At 37.8% G+C, this 20,540-nt stretch overlaps 4 protein-coding genes and 1 long non-coding RNA gene across 9 annotated transcripts; 4 read left to right on the top strand and 1 right to left on the bottom strand.

Annotated features, from left to right (window-relative positions):
• Positions 1-1,237: 1,237 nt before the first annotated feature.
• Positions 1,238-3,615, bottom strand: LOC103932185 (WD repeat-containing protein RUP2-like). The gene is given in 3 exon segments (XM_009341734.2): positions 1,238-1,777; positions 2,260-2,769; positions 2,772-3,615. Coding segments are annotated over 3 exon segments (1,236 nt in total). The 5' UTR covers positions 3,466-3,615; the 3' UTR covers positions 1,238-1,745.
• A 2,415-nt stretch (positions 3,616-6,030) lies between these two features.
• On the top strand, positions 6,031-8,283 carry LOC125471135. Of its 2 annotated transcripts, XR_007253400.1 has the most exons (3): positions 6,031-6,649; positions 6,744-7,355; positions 7,445-8,283. It is a non-coding gene; the product is annotated as an uncharacterized LOC125471135 (long non-coding RNA). The 2 variants fall into 2 exon arrangements; XR_007253399.1 differs by having other exon boundaries at positions 6,031-7,355.
• Positions 8,284-10,159: 1,876 nt separating this feature from the next.
• LOC103932186 (F-box/LRR-repeat protein At3g48880-like) lies at positions 10,160-12,828 on the top strand. 4 transcript variants are annotated; one of them, XM_048571190.1, is made up of 4 exons: positions 10,161-10,314; positions 10,735-10,838; positions 11,077-11,484; positions 12,028-12,828. In XM_048571190.1, the coding sequence occupies exons 2-4, from the start codon at positions 10,801-10,803 to the stop codon at positions 12,584-12,586; spliced, it is 1,005 nt and encodes a 334-aa protein (XP_048427147.1). In that variant the 5' UTR covers positions 10,161-10,314; positions 10,735-10,800; the 3' UTR covers positions 12,587-12,828. The 4 variants fall into 4 exon arrangements, with proteins under 4 accessions (XP_009340010.2, XP_048427147.1, XP_048427148.1 ...); XM_048571191.1 differs by lacking the exon at positions 10,161-10,314 and adding an exon at positions 10,321-10,555; XM_009341735.3 differs by lacking the exon at positions 10,735-10,838 and having other exon boundaries at positions 10,160-10,314.
• A 351-nt stretch (positions 12,829-13,179) lies between these two features.
• Positions 13,180-13,599, top strand: LOC103932232 (F-box/LRR-repeat protein At3g48880-like). The gene has a single exon (XM_009341790.1). It carries the CDS (start codon positions 13,180-13,182, stop codon positions 13,597-13,599), a length of 420 nt encoding a protein of 139 aa, XP_009340065.1.
• A 1,456-nt stretch (positions 13,600-15,055) lies between these two features.
• LOC103932182 (membrane steroid-binding protein 1) lies at positions 15,056-17,009 on the top strand. The gene is made up of 2 exons (XM_009341731.3): positions 15,056-15,448; positions 16,433-17,009. The coding sequence occupies exons 1-2, from the start codon at positions 15,144-15,146 to the stop codon at positions 16,776-16,778; spliced, it is 651 nt and encodes a 216-aa protein (XP_009340006.2). The 5' UTR covers positions 15,056-15,143; the 3' UTR covers positions 16,779-17,009.
• Positions 17,010-20,540: the final 3,531 nt, after the last annotated feature.

Here is a 20,540-nt window from a genome sequence, read left to right as displayed (position 1 = left end):
GAGGATTCTCTACCCTTCTATTCTCATCTCCTTTCATCCACTCCTTCTACATATTGTTTTTTGTCTTATTATCTCTATAAAAAAATTAATATAAGATGTTGACGTGGCTTAACCGTGACCATTCAAATAGGAGGACATAGAAAGATAGAGAGATTAGGAGGGTAGAGAATCCCTCTCCCTAAGAATAACCCCAAATCTCAGACTCCTTGAAAACTCTAAAATTCCAAATTGAACCGAAAGATGGAATGAAACTTTGAGGGGAAGAGTAATTGGGTTTGCGAAGGAATTTGAGAATTTTTAGGTGATGGGGTGAGGATGGACCAATGGAGGAAGAAGGAAGTGACGGGGAGGTAATAAATAGAGGAAGGAAGGGCGGAGGTGCAGATGAGATCTCAACTCTGCATCAAGTCTATTCTGTGCATAACCATTGAAGTCGAAGAGATGCAAAATTTCTTTGCTTTACCTTCACTCCACCTTCATATATATGGCTGTAAAAAAATCCAAGTTTTGCAGAAAATCCATGAGGTTGAGTCAATGGAATCAACGAAGAAATATGGGTAAGTTTGTCATTTAGTCATTCGTTCTATTCCGTCCTGTGCGTATCAAATGCGGAACAGAATAATTGTCCATTGTACCAAACGTAGCATGGAACTTATATTCTGTTCCGTTCCGTCTCATCCCGTTCTGGTTTGTTCCATCCCGTCTTCGTACCAAACACTACCCTATATATCAATGGGAGTTTTAACAAAAATTCTGCGGTACTGTTCACTTTAACGAAAAATTATATTTTTACACTCAAAAATCAATTCTGGTACTATTCATTTTACCCTTTATTTTGTCCTTATCATTAAAGCTCAAAGTTTTCAAATTCTTTTCATTAGTTTTCCTTGTATCAATCTCATACTTTTAAACAAAAATAAATACTTGGGACAAATTCACAAAAATACATGCAATTTAGTAATGCCATGCAATAAACGCACTACATGGATGTTATGCATTAGCTTTATTAATTCAGGAAAACTCATAAAAGATTAAATTAAGAGGTTCTTTCAAAAGTGAAACGTTTCGTGACATCTATGTCACTTTATGTTTTTGGAAAAATATTGTATATTGGCATGGGAATGAACGTTAAGTTCATAGAGAGTCTATAAAAAATCCAGTAATGCTATTCTTATCATGTTTTTATACCACATTTATATACCACCTTATGTGGCATTTGATGTGGACATCCACATCATTTAAATTAATAAGAATTTAATTTAAATTAAAAACCATTTAATAAACCAATAATTAAAAAAAAAAGCTAGAATTAAATGGTGATTGTGGCATATGAGGAGTCTTCTCCTTCCTTCCCCATTCAATCCTGCTTTTTCTCCCATTTCTTCTTCCGCGCCAGTTCTTTTATGACATATTTTTTTTCAGCCGCCTCGCCATTGATGGAAGCAGACGAAGTAATGGAACATGCATTAGTGTAGTCTGTCATGGCGCGGAAGATCTCAGGCAAGCGAGTTTTGAGACTCCCAAGTAACTTATCCCTCACCTGGATACAGTGTCTTTGGTGAGCTTCGCATTCCTTTTCCATTCTCTTCTTCAAGCTCTCAGCAATGAATTTCTTCTCTGAGACCGGGTCCTTGGGAATTGCATCTTCACCTCTCTCCTAATCCATTTCAGCATGCCTCTGCACATACTTTTCGTACCAGTGTTCAAAGGCCTGTCTTTTACACAGAAACTCCTTCCGTGTCTCCTCAAACTTCTCTTTTAGCTTCATCTCTTCCTCCTGATGAAGTATGATGGTCTTTATCACAGCCTCAAAGGATGATATTGCTGATTTTGCGAATGGTTTATTAAATAGTTTTTAATTCCAGCTTTTTTTTTTTTAATTATTGGTTTATTAAATGGTTTTTAATTTAAATTAAATTTTGATTAATTTAAATGATATGGCTATCCACATCAGATGTCATATAAGGTGGAATATAAATATGATATAAAAACATGGTAAGAATAACATTACTGTAAAACTAATACATAGATGCATGAATATAATGTTAGAAAAAATATAATCTCACTTTGAAACAATCTCCTTAATATTTCTTGGGATCATACATAGCTTCATGAATATAATGTTAGAAAACTAATTTCACACAACCTTAACAATAACAAAATGGCACTTTAATTTTGAGCTAAAATTTTTCTAGGAACAATCTCTATAAATTTTATGAAATAAATATTCAATTAATTGAATTTTCAACAATTTCTAACCCGACATGAGTGACTTCCTCCTCCCCAGAAAAACCTGCAAAACCCCATCTGATCCACCCGCCACCAGCGTGCACTGCTCCTCACCAACTTGTCGCCAGCACACGCTACTCACAAACGCGCCTTCCTCGTCACCGCACCCACCACTACTGCCACCGGCAGCCACCGCCCCAAACTCGTGGACCCAAATGGGCTCGCCCCACCTCTTATCGTACACGAAAAGCCGGTTATTTTCCGACCCGCATCCAATTAGCCCTCCGTTTCTCCACACCGATAACCCAACAAAGCTCCGACTGTTCGCGTGCCCCTTGTACGTCTCAATCGCCCGCGAATCCTCCGTGTCCCACAGCTTCAAACACCCGTCCGTTCCAGCTGTCACCACCGTTCGGCTGTCGAGAAACCGCACGTACGTCACGGTTTTCCTGTGTCCGTAGAAGACCATAACCGGGCCCGCCATTTTCCGAACATCGTAGGCGTAGGCCTTCCGGTCCGCGCATCCAACGGCCAGAAGCGCCCCCCGAACGGATCAAACTCCACGCAGCAGACCGGACTTCGCGCGTCACTGGGCTGTACACTCGCCACGCAATCCCCGCCCTCGCAGCGCGGGTCCCACATCTGTAGTGTCCCATCGTCGGAGCCAGACGCTCCGAGAACCGGATCAGAATGCGAATAATCCACGCTCCAGACTCTGCGCCCGCCGTGCTCGTCGCGCTCGAAGATGGGTAGTTTTGTTTTGAGGTCGTATTCCGTGACGACGCCGTCGTAGTCGCCGGAGGCCATGACCCGGCCGTCGGATCCGGGGCGCCAGCGGAGGCTGCTGAGCTTGGCGGGAGTGCAAATGGTGTAGTCGCATGCATCTACGTGGTCTATCAAATCCGCCATAGTATCACTTGAACTTCCACAACTTTGATTATCGTAATTGGGCAATAGAGATTTCAGGCTGTATACTCTGATTTTTCTGGCGATTCCGCCGGTGGCTAAGACGGTGTTTGATGGGTCGAACTCGATTACACCGAGGGTGTTGGATGCGGCGCCGCGGCAGTCTTTGGAGGACACAACCGTCGAGAGACTGAAATCCCATTCACAATTGTTGAACTCTGATCTTTTTTCTACTTCTTGTTGTGGTAATTTACCTTCCTCTGTGCTTTCTCTTTCTTCTGAAATTCTTGGTTGGTCTGGGAAATGGATTCCTGAGGAGAAGTTTTTCATTTCCCATTCATATCAAGTGGAGTGGTGGTGAGGAAGCGTAATTTTAGGCTGCCATAAACCATATACTAGTATTGAAGAGGGATGTGGATAAGTCCTTCAGATAGCTACGTAAGTAGATAGGGAAGGTAGCAAGCTAGCTATTCTATATAATCTCACTTTTCTCCCTTCTTCTTGTTGTCAACTGGTTGATAAAGTTTCCAAAGCCCAAACATATTCATTACAAATATTATCAATATTGTATCAACTTAACCACCTATTATTAAGTGTTTAGTTTATCATAAAAGATCTCGGTGATATTAAGGGTGAAACTTTTATATATTAATTGCATATTATTTGTAATATATGACCGATGTGGGATCCTATATGTTTTCCAACATGCTCTCTCACGAGTGGCTCCAGACAAGGTCACTAGGAAAACCATTTTCTACATCAAGCACCGGTCAAGTTATTATACCGGTACTAATGCCAATCTTTTTTAGAGCTCGGTCGGTATTCAATCTCTGGAGCCAACGTCAATATTTTTTAGAACTTGGTAGATATTCAGTCTCTAGAGCCAACACCAATCATATGTATGTTAATTGTAAACTATTTTATGGATCTTATATATTCTCCAATACTTGTTTCATATAATCAATTCTTCATGTCTGCCATTCAATTTCCCAACTAACTGTATAGTGTGCGTCTACACATATACACACACACATATGCCAACATCTCTTATTATCATTCCAATGTTGAATTGGAGAAGTGCGTGTTAATTTTTTTTTAAATTACTAATAATTAAAAAATTAAAAAATAAACGATTCAGGCGTCGAACTTCGATATGGTATGGACCCCTCAACTAATCCTAAAACCTCTTTGCACTTATATAGAAATTGACTCTCCAACTAATGCATGCAGGTGATATGTTAGTAGATGGGATATTTATGCAGTCCCATGCAAAGAGAATTTTTAAGTTGTGACAAGAACACGGGTGGTACACCATATGTTTTTATGTAAGTGGTGAGAAATTTTATTTTTTAAGCTATTAACTTTTTAACACATCCCATCATTTATATAACGACATATGGTGTATCATCCCGAATGACGGTCACATTGAAAAATCTCTCATGCAGATGGTGAATTGTGTTCTCTCCCACTGCACAAAACTGGCCAATAGTAAACTTCCAACTCATGATCATGAAACAGATATTCTGTGAAATGACATCATATATAGATTTTGAAACCACCGTCAAATCATTGCATATATTTCATAGATTTATCTACTAATTTTTCTTGTCATTTAGATTTTTTTTTTTTTTTGTTTTTTTTCCGCTAGATCAATGAGTCATGTGCAGTTACATGTAAATCATGCATTTCTTTTTTGGTCGATCTTGTAAATCATGCATGTACATATGCAACTGAAAGAAATGGGGTTTTACGGTATGTAGTCTAATATTTTAATAGATAGAGTGTTGAATTTCTACGCATACATTCTGAGTTTGAAACTTCACCTTTTTAAAATAATGTAATAGTTTCGAACCATCTCCTATCTTATTGATAAGACTAAATTTTAAATGAAAAGGGGGTTTTATGGAATTTCCAAAATAGAAACCAATAATTATTCACACTTATACTACTTTAGGAATTAATTTTTATTGATTTTACAAGAGATGAGTAGTAGGAGTGGGGGTCTATATTTAACGCATATGAATGAAAATATAGAATAAAATTGGTGGCGAAGGTGCAGATCAAGAGAAGGTGGAGGCCAGAGGGTCTTTGGATTGGAGGGAGTGTTGGACATTTTTGTGCCTCAATTTTACGTATGGGAGAAAGTGGACAGAGTCTCTTTGTCCTCTCAGCATTACGTGGTCTAAGGAACGCCTTTTATCCTCATCCCCTTCAATTCCTTCCCCCCCTCGTGCTTTGCCAACACTTTTTCAACCTCACTTAAGCTCAAAAACAAGTATGAAAATGCGTGAGAGAGAGAGAGAGAGATCTAAATTGATTTTATTATCAAAAGTAGTTTTGGAAAATGAATCCCATTAAAGTTTTGTATCAGAAAAAGACTTGTATCTGTCACCTAACAACTAGTTGTCTGATCATTTAATAAAGACACATTATCACTATTGTATCTATCACGTAACAACTAGTTTGTATGACTATTTAATATCGACACGTTAACACTATTGACGTATGATTCCCTTCGTATTACTGATATTATTGTTCGATGCTTCGAACACATTGTTTCCCTTCTTATGATGTGGTATCAAGTTATTAATTGGTCGGCCTAACTAAGGGTCAAGATCAGAAGATGATTAAGTATGGTTTTTATTCGTATATACAAACAATATTAAGATAAGGGAAATTGTACTTGAGATATATGGTGTACGAGAGTGAATGCTCGTTACTAATCTGCAAATAATCCCTTTGCATTCCGTTTAAGCACTTGAAGTGTTGGTGCTTGGGCATACTGCATATATAGAGAAAAAAAAAAGAGGGCAGGACTGGGAATATGAAATCGGCCTGGGAAGGTTGGTTTTGGGGTGGTTAGGTTCGCGGGGGTTGTGGCCTTGATTTGGACAATAGTTGGGGGTGTCAGGGTGTGGCATGAATCCAGTGGGGAGGAGAGATGGATAGGTGAATGTTGGTGGTTTGGGGAGGTGGCCAAGGGCGGGTAGTGAGGAAGAGAGCAAGATAATAGATAAATAGATTTCGAGTAATAGAGATTAGGGCTAAAAACATATGTGTGAATAGCATTATCCGTTCTTTATATATTTTGGCAGTTATATACTTCATTTAGAAGTGTTTTTTATTTTTTTTTGTACATCAATTTTTACACTAAGGGGAGAGAGAGTTCGGCAAAACCACACAATGGACAGCCAATTTGGCATCAAATTCGCCATCACGAGATTCAAACCTAAGATCTCTCACTTTCAAGTAAAGAGGAATATAAGTGCTTTTAAAATCACTAAAAGCACTAAAAATCTTTTGGAACTAATTTTTAGTAGAAATGCAAGTGAATTTTGGAAAAACGTTGCTTCTTACAAAAAGCACTTCAAGTGCTGTTGGAACCCAAAAATAATTTCACCAAATGAACTTTCAGTTATTTTAAAAACATTTCCAAGCAAAACTATATATTGGAGGAAGCAAATGAGGCATTGGGTATGAAATGCGTGTAAACTGTTGTCTTTTCTCTCGAAATGTAAGTTTTTCATTTTCCATTAGTTAATAGTTCCTTTGAATGGTACAGGTATCTCACCCTTTATGTAATCGAAACATGATTTCTGCTCGTCTAGATGCTGTTTTTGAGATTGCAGAATCTATGGGGTCTTCCAAAGCTCCTCGGAATATTGAACAGCAAGATGCGGAGGATTCTTTTGTAACAAGTTTGAACCCAGAGTTGACTTATATACTTTCTTCAGTTTTGACGACTTTTGGGACGATCACCTGATATTCAACGTGGGATAACAAGGATCTTTCATCGGACTGCCACTCCACCCGAGGTGATGCCGACTTCTTCTCCAACCTACAATTTGAATGGTTGTACGTTTGTAAATCATTAATTTTATATCGTCTGGGTCAAATTTGGTTGCATTTGGGGCCTGGTGCAACTATGTAGTTTGCCTCACCTAGCTTGTTCAGTTTCTCATCAAGTGGCATGCTCAGTTCATACAAGCTATTTTATATGCTGGACAACAACTTCAACAACTTCAAATTGTAGAATAGGGAAGCACAGAAAATTCGAGAGGAGATATAGTACGCTCTGAGCTGTTGAGGAAGTTGATATTGTCTGCTTCGTCATCCACTGTAGTTGGAAAAGCTGCAAAATTGTTATCTGCGCTCAACAAGGAAGCAGCTGACAGACAGGATTTATTAAACTTATCATCTCTGGTGGCCAATTTTCCGAGGTTTGTACTACGAGTTTCGCATTCTGAATTTGACATCTCTTTTTTATTCTAGTTCTAGATTGTCAAATTATTTTATTTGGTTGCTAAAGCAAGGAAGGAGGTTCAATTGGCAAATGAGAAATTGGATTCTCTCGTCAGTTTGTACAGGAAACAGCTTGTAACGCGCAAGTTGGAATTCCTGAGCGTCTGGAACAAGACACTTGATAGAGGTACCAAGTTAAAGTTCAGGTTGGAGGCAGTAGTAAGGAGCCGGGAAAGAAATAGGCATGACAAAAAGTGGTTGCTGAAGTCACTGACAACAGACCAAAAAAGCAACAAGAGCACGATGCAATGCTAGAATCTCCCGAGGACCTTCCTGCAGGATGGAGCTTGATTTTAGAGGAGATAGAGATGGTTCCGAGAAATTCTTTATGAATTTGAAAACCGCATTGTTTGATGACACAGTGAACCCGTGTTTGGACCTGATTTTATACTATCGATCCGTGCAATCAAGGCCGTTGAGTGAGTATAGCTTCACACCGTCAGATGAAAAGTGAAGATAATTCATTTTGTTATTATTTGAAGATAATGTTATGGTGTTTTATCATAATTATCTTTTAATAATAGTTTATTATGAAAGATGTGATACGTATTTCCAACTGGAAACGTGGCAGCACAATTGAAGTTGATTTGGGTGTTTTGACGTTTGAATATGTGGGTGGCGTCAGGTGGTTCAAATTGATTGTTGCCTATTTAGAGTATGGTGGGGATCAGGATGCATGCATGGGTAAAGATTATGAAGAAGCCTAGACAGGGTTGGATTTTGGTGGTGATGTGATAAGCCTAGGTTGTGATGATGACACAAGAAACCTAGGTAGACTAGGCTTTTTGCATGGTGATGGAAGAAAAGGTTTCTGCTTGAGGTTTTATTAAAACTAGGTTTTTTGCATGGTGTTGAAAGTAAAGGTTTCTGATTGAGGTTTTTATTTTTAATAAGATCAGAAGCCTAGGTGGGATAGGGTTCTGATTGCAGTGTAATAAATCCTAGATAGGCTTTATTTTAGAAGTATTTGATGACCACAGATCAGATTTCAGCAAGTTAAAGTTGCAGTCAGACTCTACACAATTATCTAAACATGCCAAGCAAGTACAGCAGTCTTATAAATACATGTGCCATCGCAACGTAAAAATGACCTCCAATTCAACACACAACTGTCCTGCGCAAAACTCTCAGACATCTTGAGAATTTTTTTTTTTTCTGCCAACACACCTTCAGTTTGGATAAACAGCACTGTGAAGGCAACTAGTGACAGCTTTAGTTTGGATAAACAGCATTGTTGTCGTAGAATAAGCCGTTCCCATAGCACCTTCAGTTTAGATAAACAGCATTGCATTGAGGCCGACTAGTTATCTATCTAAGTCTCGGTCGATAAGGATTTTTGAATCCTTATTGGCAGAGGTCATCTCGTTAACCTTTTTGGCGAAGTGAGATGTTACCAGGTTACTACATTCGGCACCCTGAGAGCCGAATTTGATATTGAACTTTGTAGAACTAGCAGCCTTGTCTTCAGACTCTAGAACCCAAAGGCCGAGACGTGTTCCTTCCTCGACCGCAATCGCAAGATCAATAAGTCAGCAACACGCTCAACGTAACATCAACAAATTTACTCCTCGTCCGACGAGTTAGCACACCCCGCATCAACCGAATGACGTAGTTAGCTCATTAGTTACTCGGCCAGTGCGCCACGTAGGCTTTGTAATTTTTAGAGTCAACATCCCGTAAAAAGCCTTCGATACTTGAAACGCGCAAGAAGCATTGCAAGAGAATATTTCACTCATTCTCGTTTGTTTTGTAGATAAATAGCCCTTCCCGGAAGTGAACTGGCATATATATGGCAACAGCAAGTGACCGGAGACGGATTTAGAAGGACAAAATTCATCAGTTTTGTAGATGGTATTTTTATGAGTGAAGAGTTTTGTATTCCCAGTCTCCATCTTTCTTCTGTTTGTAATTTTATTTTGCCATTCTCACAAATGTATTTTTCTTTTTAAATATAAAAAATTTGTAGAGCAAAATAAAGAGAATCCAAATTGGATCCAAAAAAGAGAAGGAAAAAAAAACACCTGAACCAACTATTGTTATAAATTCCATCATAAAAAAATCTTAGCTCATAAATAATAATCAGACAAAAATGAAGTTAATTAGTGGAGTAATACTAAGAAGATTAAATTTTATAAACTAAATAACATGTTAATGATTGAATTATTACTCAAACGTTAATAAACGTGTTTATTTTCTATTGATGCCATATCGTTTAATTTGTAAATTTAATTTCGATTAAATGGTAATGGCGTTTAAATATAAAAACCGTAATTAATAATCAAAAGTACAACGGCGTTGGAACGAGGCTAAGTATTCTGAGTTTGACTCGAACTCCCGCAGGTTGCGGTCTCTGCCAGCTGAGTCATACGAATGAGGATATTATCTGGATTCTTTTTGTGAGAATTTTAGAAAATTTTTCAATTACATTCGTTTATTATATATTGTGTGGTCAGTTTTCGTTAATTTTAAATAAAAAAAAACCTTACGATATACGATTAACGAATGTGATTTGAAAATTCCCGAGATCCTTAAAACATAGACACAGATCTCGGGAGATGAGCACGTGCCCAGAAAAGAAAGTAGAGAGATTATAGATAGACAGACAGTTAGTTGTGTTCGGTCACTCTAGTAGGTAGGGCGGGAGAGGGGTAGCTGTAAAGTTAACAGGCCCGTTTTGGTAATTTGGACCGCAAAGAATCCGGCTTTCTTTTTTCGGAAATAATTAGAATTTCGAAATAACATCAGCACACACAAAAAATAAAAACAGAAACATTTTTTCTGACAATTATTTGCAGGCGTGGCCACCCAACACACCCCCACCAACACCCACCGAGACCAGATGACTGATAAACCCTCCTCAAGAACCAGAACTCTAATGTAATCTCTCTCTCCTCTCTCTCTCTCTCTCTCTCTCTGCATGTATCATCATATCATCTGCTGGTTGTTTTTTTGTTTCTGTGTGAGCTGTGAAGTGAATGGATTGAGATATGGATAGATCTGGCTGGTGCAATTAAGCACCAAAATTCTGGTCAAAATTGGATTTTTCAGCAGCCATGAATCCAATTGTTCGAATTTGTAATTGGATTTGGGAATTTCGAGATCTAGTAGTGTAAAGAAGGTTTGATCTCTTGATTTTGGTCATGGAAATTTTGTTTTCTGCATTAATTCAGATGCAAATTGGATAAATGCGCCATTGAAATTAGCATTTCTGTGTTTTTTTGGTAAAAAATAGCTGGTCTTTGGCTAATTGTTTGTTGTCATTATTATTATTTTTTATTTTTTTATTTTTTTTTGCAGAAAAACAGGATTATTAAATCAATCGAAACCTAATATTTCTGATTAATCCCCAGTCAGCCAACAAATATGTGTTCTTCAGTTTGCAATCAGCATGATGCTGTAAAGTATGTGTGCTCTGATATATCTGTTATTTCATCCTTTGCTCTTTCGTTTCGACAGTTATCTGTGTCTAACTTTGCCATTTGTGACTGTGAGACTCCGATACAAGTCCTCAAAGCGACTGTTTAATTCGAGAGTTATTTTCTTTAGAAATCGCAGGCCTTGAATTGTAAATGTCCGGCTGCCGTTTGTTTTGGTGAATTGTAGATTTGGAGTACTGATTTCGTTTGCGTGTTTATGTAGAAATTGTGATGGAGTAAGGCTGTTTGGAGGTGGTTGGGAAGCTGGTGAAATGGAAGACGGTGGCTTCCCTGTGAGAAAATGGGAGGACCTGAATATTGACATACTGGTGAGGATTTTGCAGTCTTTCGACATCTTTGAGTTAACGTCGGGCATTGCTCACGTTTGTAGTGCGTGGCGCTTGGCTTGCTGTGATCCTCTGCTGTGGAAAAAGCTTGATTTGTCGATGTTGAAATCGAATTTCATCAAAATACCATTGGAGCCTTATGTATATGTGGATGGCCGGTCGGACAAGACATTGACTCGTATTTTGAAGACTTCATTGAGTCTCAGTAAGGGAAACATAATGACATTGGTTTTCCATTTCAACTTATTTGTGAGCGATGATCAGTTGACGTATACTGCTGAAAGGTAACTCATTAAACTTGCATCTCAATGTTTTTTTTACCTTTTCCAATTATGATTGTAGTTTATAACTTTAATCCCACCTTCCGCTAATGTTTGCATATCCGCATTTACATTCCATAGCTATAGAAGTAATCTCGTGTGTCGCGTAAAAAAGCGTTAATTCATTTACCATATACTATATTTCATTTGGAAGCGTTTATTAACTCACTTTTTCCGCAAAACAATTCTTTCTTAGTATCTTTCTAATTCAAAAGATATGTTAGCAAACTCTATATCTTTTACGTTATAGGTTCCATCTCCGCAATTAAAACTTTGTTCGAATTTAGTTCACTTCAGGACATATGCATCGATTGAAAACTTTATTGTAATTAGCACAAATAATATTAAATTTTGGGTATTGGAGTTCTGGCTTCCTTTCTTGTTCTTCAGATAGTATGCTTTTGTAGTGCAAGCTGTGATTTATGAGTGATTCACCCGAAAGTTTATATGCTAGCGTAATGTCAAATGTTGGAAGTGGGAATATGAGGTGGTTTCTTTTAATCACAGGTGCCCACAGCTGAAGCGACTGGTTATGCCGGCTTGGAACAGAATAAAAAAGACTGGAATCTGCAAGGCCATTCGCTGCTGGAAAGAGCTTGAATCGCTAACAATGCCTAGCATAGCGAATCCCCCGTACCTCTTGGAAGAGATAAAAAGGAACTGCAAAAATTTCAGTGAACTGAAGATCATGGGTCCTTGTGATATTTTCTTTGCTTCAACACTAGTTGAACATCTTCCAAAACTGAAGGTGCTAAGCCTCCGGTGCTCGACGCTCTTAAGGGATGTTTTGATCATGATCTTGGATCGCCTAGAACACCTAGAAGTTCTCAACATCTCACACTGCCTTCTAATCGAAACCCCTCCGCCTCCTGCAACTAGGAGACTTGTCAGACAACTCGATCCGCTTATTCTCGAGAAGGCCTCTCGGTTGCAAAGATTTTTAACATGCATGCAGGACTCTTGCGTGATGTGCCAAAGGACCAAAAACGACGAGGGAATCATGAGGTGGTATAAGTACGAAGAAGGGCTATGGAAAGAAGATGAGGTGAGCTCCCTAGCTTGTTGATTACAGCAAGAGATTGTGACTGTAACTTTTTGTGTGGATTAGAAACTATAGCTCGCTTTTGTAATCTTTGATGACTGTATTGCCTTGTGAACGAATAAAACTCCGTCTCCTCTTCATCGACACATTAGACTACCTGATGAGAGGTTTTCTTTTCGTTCTAATTAATGTGTTAATACTGTACATAATGTGATTACTGTAATTAATACTTTACATAAGACTACCTGATGAAGAGGTTTTCTCTCCGACTCTTTTCTATCTCTATTTGGGAGGACTTGGTTCCAATTTTGGGCAACCAAGGGCCGGAAAATGACGGTGTGGGCTTGGCGGGTCGGCAATCGGAGCCAGCACCCATTGGAGAACGCAGAGAGTTGAAGGATCTAGATGGAAGGAATCCGGAGAGAATCTGGACCCATACAATCCCAGTATTGTATGCTGTAATTTCTTCCTTCCAAAACCGAGGATTCACATTATATTACTTTTTTTCTTTCCTTCTAATTCACATTAACAATTTAATCGTCTGATTAATAAAAACTTTGAAGACGTAAGCTTGGCTTGATATGATCAAGAAACGAAGAAGATTTCTTGAAGAAACAATGGAATGCGATGACTCGCCTATGACTTTGGGAAGATGGGAAGACCTCAATGCTGACATATTGTTGAAGATTTTTGAGTGCTTTGCCAACATCTCTGATTCATCTTCCGCCATCAGAAAGGTTAGCGGTAGCGCCGTTTGCAAGGAGTGGCGTTCGACGCTGTGTGATCCTCGGCTTTGGAACAAGCTTGATTTTTCGACGATGAAATCGCATTTCATCAAAACCCCAGATAAACCTTACGTTTATGTTTGCAGCCGGTCCGAGATGACACCGACTCGTGTTTTGAAGATTTCTCTGAGTCTCAGCAAGATTTATAACATGCATGCACATGCGGGACAACAACTCGTCGTGCATCATGTGCATGAGGAACAGAAACGACCACGGGTTCATGAGGTGGCGGTACGCATGAAGAAGGGTTAGTGGCTGGAGCCAGAGTTGTGGTCCTAACACGCTCTCCTTATCTTATAAAACTTCAGGATATCGTGCTTCAACCAATTTTTGTTTGGATCTGAAATGGTACCTTCCTCGTTATCATCATATAGAATATTGTCGAGTATGAATACGATGGATTTCTAATTAATCAGTGACGGAGCTACTTGAGGACCAGGAGAGACCGCGGCCTATCCTGAAGCTTCTTCACTTTTAATTTCTATTTGTGTGTTTTTAGTTGAATACTGTGTATTCTTTGACTTATGCTAAATTCAGAATATACTAAAATATCATAGACCACACTTGATGCTTTCAACTTTCGCGTGCTTAGGCTGCGGGCTGCAGCTATACATTAATAATTTTGGTCCATCTTCTCTATCTTTGTTTTCTATTTTTCTACTTTTAATATTGAAGAGTTGATTATAACTTTTTATTTTATTTTTATACAAATGATATTAATTGAGAGAAATATTTTTTGTTATTTTGATTTTAAATGTGATAATGATATCACTTTTATTTTTTTTAAATTCGATTTTCCGCTTCATTTTATTTTTAATTGAATTGATATATACTTTTGTATCTCTGTGAATTATCCATGTAACACTTCCATCTATTAGGTTGACAAAAAGAATTCTAAATACGAATTTTTACACCATTTACCAATTTGTTATTCAAGTCGTCAATTTAACATTTATATTTTGGACTACCATTCACTCGGTTAATTTCTTTTGCGTGAATGTGAATCATAGACAGCATAATGAACAAAAAAAAAGTAAGAACTTTATATGGAGGTAATTAGAATTTAGAAGTAAGTTACTCAAAAAAACAAATTAAAATAAGAGGAAATTGTAGCAATGGTCCCTTAACTTTAATTAAATTAGAGCAATGATTCCTTAACTAAAAATTCATTACCATTGGTTTCTCAACTCATCAAAATTTGTAGCTATGGTCATTTTCGTCAACTTCGTTAGAATTTTGTCAAAATGAGTTATGTTGGAAGGATCATTGCTACAATTGGGGTCTCTTAATTCATCAAAACGTGTAGCTATGGTCTGTTTCATCATCTTCGTCAGAATTTTGTTAAAATGAGTTATATTGGAAGGACCATTGCTACAATTGGGTTAAAGTTAAGAGACAATTTCTCCAATTTGGTTAAAATTAAGGGACAATTTCTCCTGTTGGATTAAAGTTGAGGGACCAATGGTAATGAATTTTTAGTTGAGGGGCTGCACATTTTGATGAGTTGAGAGACCAATAGTAATGGATTTTTAGTTGATGGATCATTTCTCTAATTGAGTTAAAGTTAAAGCACCATTACTACAATTTATTCTTAAAATAAAACAGAAAAACAGAAGAAATAAAAAAGAAAATTAGAGTTGGTGGGAGTGGTTGTGGGATCAGTGGTACGAATTAACCAAACTAAACTAAAAAACAACGTTACCTCACCGGCCCCATCTGACTCCGAGTCGATAAAAATTTCATCGCCTTTTCAGTCTCTCTCTTATCCCACTTTCTCTCTCTCTAAAATCCCAAAAATGGCTCTGCAACTGTGGGAAACACTGAAAGAGGCGATCGTGGCCTACACAGGCCTCTCTCCGACGACCTTCTTCACTATGCTAGCTCTCCTTGTGGCCATCTATCATGTGGCGTCGGGGTTGTTTGGGTCGTCCGACAACCACCAGCGGTCTAGGAGCTCGGAGGAGGAGATGCAGCCTCTGACGCCTCCCGTCCAGCTCGGCGAGGTCACCGAAGAAGAATTGAAGCAGTACGACGGCTCTGATTCCAACAAGCCTCTGCTCATGGCTATCAAGGGTCAGATCTATGACGTGTCCCAGAGCAGGTACCATTTGGGTTTTTGTTAATTAATTTATTAATTTTTATTTGGGGTTTTAGTTTTTGGATTCTGGGTTTTTGATATTCATGTTTCAAGGTTAAATCTTTGCATGTATTTTTGTGGTCAACGGTACCTATGAATTTGTGCTAATTAGCTCCTGGATTGTTAATTGTACATGCTATTCATCCCATCAGCTACTGAATATCTGGTAATTTTAGCTTCTGGGTTTGTTATCCATGGACACTTGGTTCACTTAGAAGTTCAAAACTTCGGACATCTGGAATTTTGCGTTTGTAATAATATAATTGCAGCTTCTAAGATCACGGAAATTCTGTAGAGTTAGACCAACAAATTGTGTAATCAATGGATTGAAGTTTTATGTGGCCTGGTAGTTACTATCCGTGTAATGTTCTTCGGTTGAAGTTCGAATTTAAGATATCAGTCATCTCCATATGCTAGCAGCATCCAGCTGCTAGCATGCATATGTTGAATCTTACGATCGTATAGTAGTATTAACAATGTGATTTTCAGTACTTACAATTTACAATGGGTTTGATTGATCAAAAGTAATATCTTCCAAGCTCATCGTTTATTTTCAAGGAGTGTTGGCTTAAGGGATGAAGGGTTTGGGATTGTTTCTTATCCTAAATTTTTACATTTTCCAACTCTTTCTGTACCTGCATTCGTTTTGAAGCTTGTTTTTGCAGAGTTGTATTCGTAGTTTCTAAAAGTGTGAACAAGTGGGCAATGGGAACCAACCTCACAAAGTTCCTCTTGCGGGCAAAAAACAAGTTTCTTCCAAAACAACTTGTTTAGTGAGATCAGATTGCTTTGATATAAATGTAGATTACAGTTTTTCGCTCTTGCTTAATCATCCATGTCATTTTAAGTGATGTGAAACAAATAGTTCCATAGCTACTAGTATTACTTGGCCTGTGCTGCCTTCTTTCCATGGATCTGAATTTGTTTAATTTTGAACCATCTTTGCAGGATGTTTTATGGACCTGGTGGGCCTTATGCACTGTTCGCAGGGAAAGATGCTAGCAGAGCTCTGGCAAAAATGTCGTTTGAAGACAAAGATCTGACTGGTGATATCTCTGGTCTTGGTCCATTCGAACTCGAGGCCTTGCAGGACTGGGAATACAAGTTCATGAGCAAGTATGTCAAGGTCGGATCTATTAAGAGCACCACTCCTGCAACTGAAGGAGAATCCACTGGTGAAACCGCTAAAGCCGTCGATCAAGATGCTGCTAAGCCTGCTGAAGATATTCCATACGATAGTCCAGCTGTTAAATCCGAGGAATCGTCATCTAGTGCTGAAGCTAAGCAAGAGTAATTGCAAAGCCGAAACCATTTCTCTGGAGGTACTAAAGATGTTGGGGTCTGGCTGGTGCATGTTTGTTGAATCTTATGCACACACACATAAGTTACTACTTTCATAGCCTAGGATAATCCTGTTATAATCAGATTTTCGTGCATGCTTAGTTTGTGGTGTAATAAATCAGCAATGTTCGACTTCTGTGAGTACTTTGTGCGGTTAAGGAATTATATACAGATGATTCGTACATGCGGAACACGCTTTTTGGGTCCGTAACAATTTCTTTTTGCATCACATAGGCTGCTATTTTTCTGCCTTTCTGCCCCAATACTCTCGCTGGGGTAAGATGGAGGGAAACTTGTGTGTGTGTGTGTGTGTGTGGATGGGGTTGCTCAAGCACGTCATCCGTAGGGCATTTCTCATAAAAGCATGGAAACTCATTGAATTCTGGTTCATTCGACCCTAGCGGTGTTTTCGTTGAACAGATTTTTTAGTCAGGTAGTTTTGCCGAATGTCTCGAGACATAGGCATGTCTTCCGGAGGAATTGGGCTGCCCGCATTTCCCGTCATATCAAGTAAATTGAGATGAAATTAGATGCTTAAACTTTCAGAACATCTCCAACATGGGCAGTCCCTTCACAATGCTACATAATTGTAAACAATCAAAGACTTTCAATCAAAGATTGTTGGTTGTCACTCTAGCACCTTGTCCTTTTGAGGACAGCTTCTTTCTCCTGCAGTGCCAACTCGAACGTACAACGCATTACCTACCGGCACGACAAGCAACCATATGCACATTATCGGACGCAGATTCTCTGCCCTCCCATTTATCATACACTCACATCCCCTTCCTGTTTGTGCGGTCACGATTAAGCAACGTCAACATTTTATATTAATTTTTTTTTATAAAAATAATAAGACAAAAAGTAATAGTAATATAAAATGTTGACGTGATTTAACCGTGACCGTACAAATAGGAGGGGATGAGAGTATACGGGAAGTGGGAGGGCAAAGAATCTGCCTCCCACATTATCTTCTTCTCAAGGTCCCGTCTTTCGCATCCCTCCGGAACATAGAGTCTAATCACGATTAGATATGGATTTCGACGTCCTAAGGGACGAGAAACATGTTATGCGCCTATTGTTTTGAAGTTCCCTACTTTTCGTGGCACTCGAAAATCAGTGTCCCCGTTGGAGCAGCCATAAGCCACTTCAATCAAAAATTTGTCTTTTTGGTCTTCAATCTGAGGACAGATTTGTTCATATTTTTCGTTGTGCATGCTTTTCTTTCTAGCTCTGAATGGACTTCAAATTCGTACTCTCTTTCCACTGAAAACCAAATATTACCAATTCAGGATAGTAGTCGAAACTTAAAGTTATTGTTCATGTTGTATGATTCCAGGATCGTAGTCCTTTTATTTATTGGAACAGTATCCTATCTGAATCCTATTTATTCGATCAGTTCATACTATTTATTCATCAATCATTTTGCGATCAGAAATTATTTTAAATTTTTTGTTTAAAATTGAACACAAATAGTACATAACGAAAATTGATCACACAATGTACGATGAACTTCTAAAATAAATTGATATCTAAGATTCTCACAAAGAAGATCTGGTGAGAATTTGTTCCTTATTTATTGGGAAAGGGATCTTCTCCGGATCCCGTCCACCAAATCCATCAATTCGGATCTTTAAAATTTGATCCAACAGTTAAAGTTATTATAATTTTTAAATAAAACTCCTGTTTTTAGCTATTAGATCAAATTTTAAGAATCTAAATTAATAAATTTGATGAATTTTATGAAAAGAATCCGAAAGGGCCCCTTTCATATTTATTGGACCACAGGTCTACCGCTGGCAGTTGAATTTCTGGTCATTGACATATCTTTTCACTGGTACTGTATGTAAAATGGTGTACTATTGATTAAATGCCGTCGTCCTTTAGCTACCTCAATTTTATGACTTGCCTTCGTAACAAGAGAGTACAATTCTCTCCCTCCTCTATTTTCATTCTCTTTCCTCCCTTCATCTTACATTTTGTTTTTTTGTGTTCTTGTTTCTATAAAAAAAATTAATATAAGATATTGACGTGATTAAATCGTAACCGTTCAAATAAGAGAAAATAGAAGGAAAGAGAGATTAGAAGGGGAGAGAATCCTCCTAACAAGAGAATCTTAGACGTCAGCAGTTCCATGTTTCTTTCATCACTAGAGACACATATATAAACAGTGATAGTGCAGATCTTGTTTCATCAGCTAGCTTGCTTCTATCAAAGAGTAAATTGTAGCAATTGTCCCTCAATTTTAATCAAATTCGAGCAATGGTCCCTCAACTTAAAATCCATTACTATTGGTCCCTCAATTTATCAAAATGTGTAGCTATAGTCCTTTTCATCAATTTCGTTAAAATTTTGTCAAAATAAGTTATGTTGGAATGATCATTTATACAATCAGGGTCTCTCAACTCATCAAAGTGTGTAATTATCGTCCTTTTTGTCAACTACGTAAAAAATTTTGTCAAAACGAGTTATGTTGGAAGGACTATTGTTATAATTGGGTTAAAGTTAAGAGATTATTTCTCCAGTTGAATTAAAGTTGAGGGACCATAGCTGCACGTTTTGATGAGTTGAGGGACCAATGCTAATGGATTTTTAGTTGAGGGACCATTGTTCCAATTGAGTTAAAATTAAGGGACCATATCTACAATTTACTCTCTATCAATTGCTTAGAGCATCTTAAATAGATATAGAAAAAAATAATTGTCAAATATTAATTTGATGATTAACGTGGTATGTTAGATTTTTTTTTCCCTCTAACTCTTCTTTTTTGTTATAATAATATTTGTATGGCTCATTTTTAAAATAAATTATTTGAAATAAAATTTTTAGTTTTATAATTGGTACATTAATGGGTCTCACATAATAAAATAATTTTGTTTTAAAAAAAAATTGACAGCACATTTTCTCATATGTCAAATTTGTTAGCAAAATATTCGTATGTCAATCCATGGAGAATTGATATATCAGTTGAAACTTCTTCCTACCTTTAAATTTAATTGCGAGACATTCTAAATATCTCATTTGAAGATTGTCTTAGTTTCTTATTTAATGTGTTGCCCTTTCTCGGTAGATATATATAATTAGAAAATGAGTGTTCTTGCATTCACATACATATATATATATATATATATATGTATGTATGTATGTGTGTGTGTGTGTGTCTATAATATATATATATATATATATATGTATATGTATGTATATATGACTGATTGATTGTTAGTTTTGGCTTCTATCTGACCAGTGGTTGCTTCATCGTGTCCTTCCAAATAAAAATATAAATTGGGAAAAAAAATAATTCATAAGGATGCCTGACCCTTATAAATAAAATCTTTGAGTTCAAACCTTCTAGCTCAAGTTTTTTAGTCATGAGAATTCATAAACTCTCTCCTATCATTTTGTTCCTTGTTGTAATTATTGCACTGGTTCATGTTTCGAGTTGCCGGCGCATCACTTGGTCCTGGCATGGCAGCGAAGATCCGAACCAAGACTAAGAGCCAAGTTTTCGTCTCTCTTTGCGCGGCGCCTTGGTGCCGGTTCTCATTCTTCTGCAGGATTTGGATACAAGAAGATGAACGGAATCAACGTTGTTGCGCACAAAGCAGTCCCCGGTGGACCAAATCCACTTCACAACTGAGCCAATTGTATCTCACAAATCATACACTCGGTTCTTGGAAAGAACAAGTAGGAAAAGGTCGAAAATCTGCTTCCCTGCTCA

This window comes from the organism of the source record quoted next, unplaced genomic scaffold, assembly GCF_019419815.1.
Source record: "Pyrus x bretschneideri cultivar Hongxiangsu unplaced genomic scaffold, Pyrus_bretschneideri_v1 Contig57, whole genome shotgun sequence".
Lineage (NCBI taxonomy): Eukaryota > Viridiplantae > Streptophyta > Magnoliopsida > Rosales > Rosaceae > Pyrus > Pyrus x bretschneideri.
This window is presented reverse-complemented; position numbering and strand designations above follow the sequence as displayed.

Coding starts and splice junctions, on each gene's coding strand:
- LOC103932232 (XM_009341790.1), top strand. CDS start 13,180: ATGGAATGCGATGACTCGCCTATGACTTTGGGAAGATGGGAAGACCTC.
- LOC103932186 (XM_009341735.3), top strand. CDS start 10,277: ATGACTGATAAACCCTCCTCAAGAACCAGAACTCTAAT. Junction 10,315..11,076: donor TCAAGAACCAGAACTCTAAT/GTAATCTCTCTC, acceptor GTGTTTATGTAG/AAATTGTGATGGAGTAAGGC. Junction 11,485..12,027: donor TTGACGTATACTGCTGAAAG/GTAACTCATTAA, acceptor TTTTAATCACAG/GTGCCCACAGCTGAAGCGAC.
- LOC103932182 (XM_009341731.3), top strand. CDS start 15,144: ATGGCTCTGCAACTGTGGGAAACACTGAAAGAGGCGATCGTGGCCTAC. Junction 15,449..16,432: donor TATGACGTGTCCCAGAGCAG/GTACCATTTGGG, acceptor CCATCTTTGCAG/GATGTTTTATGGACCTGGTG.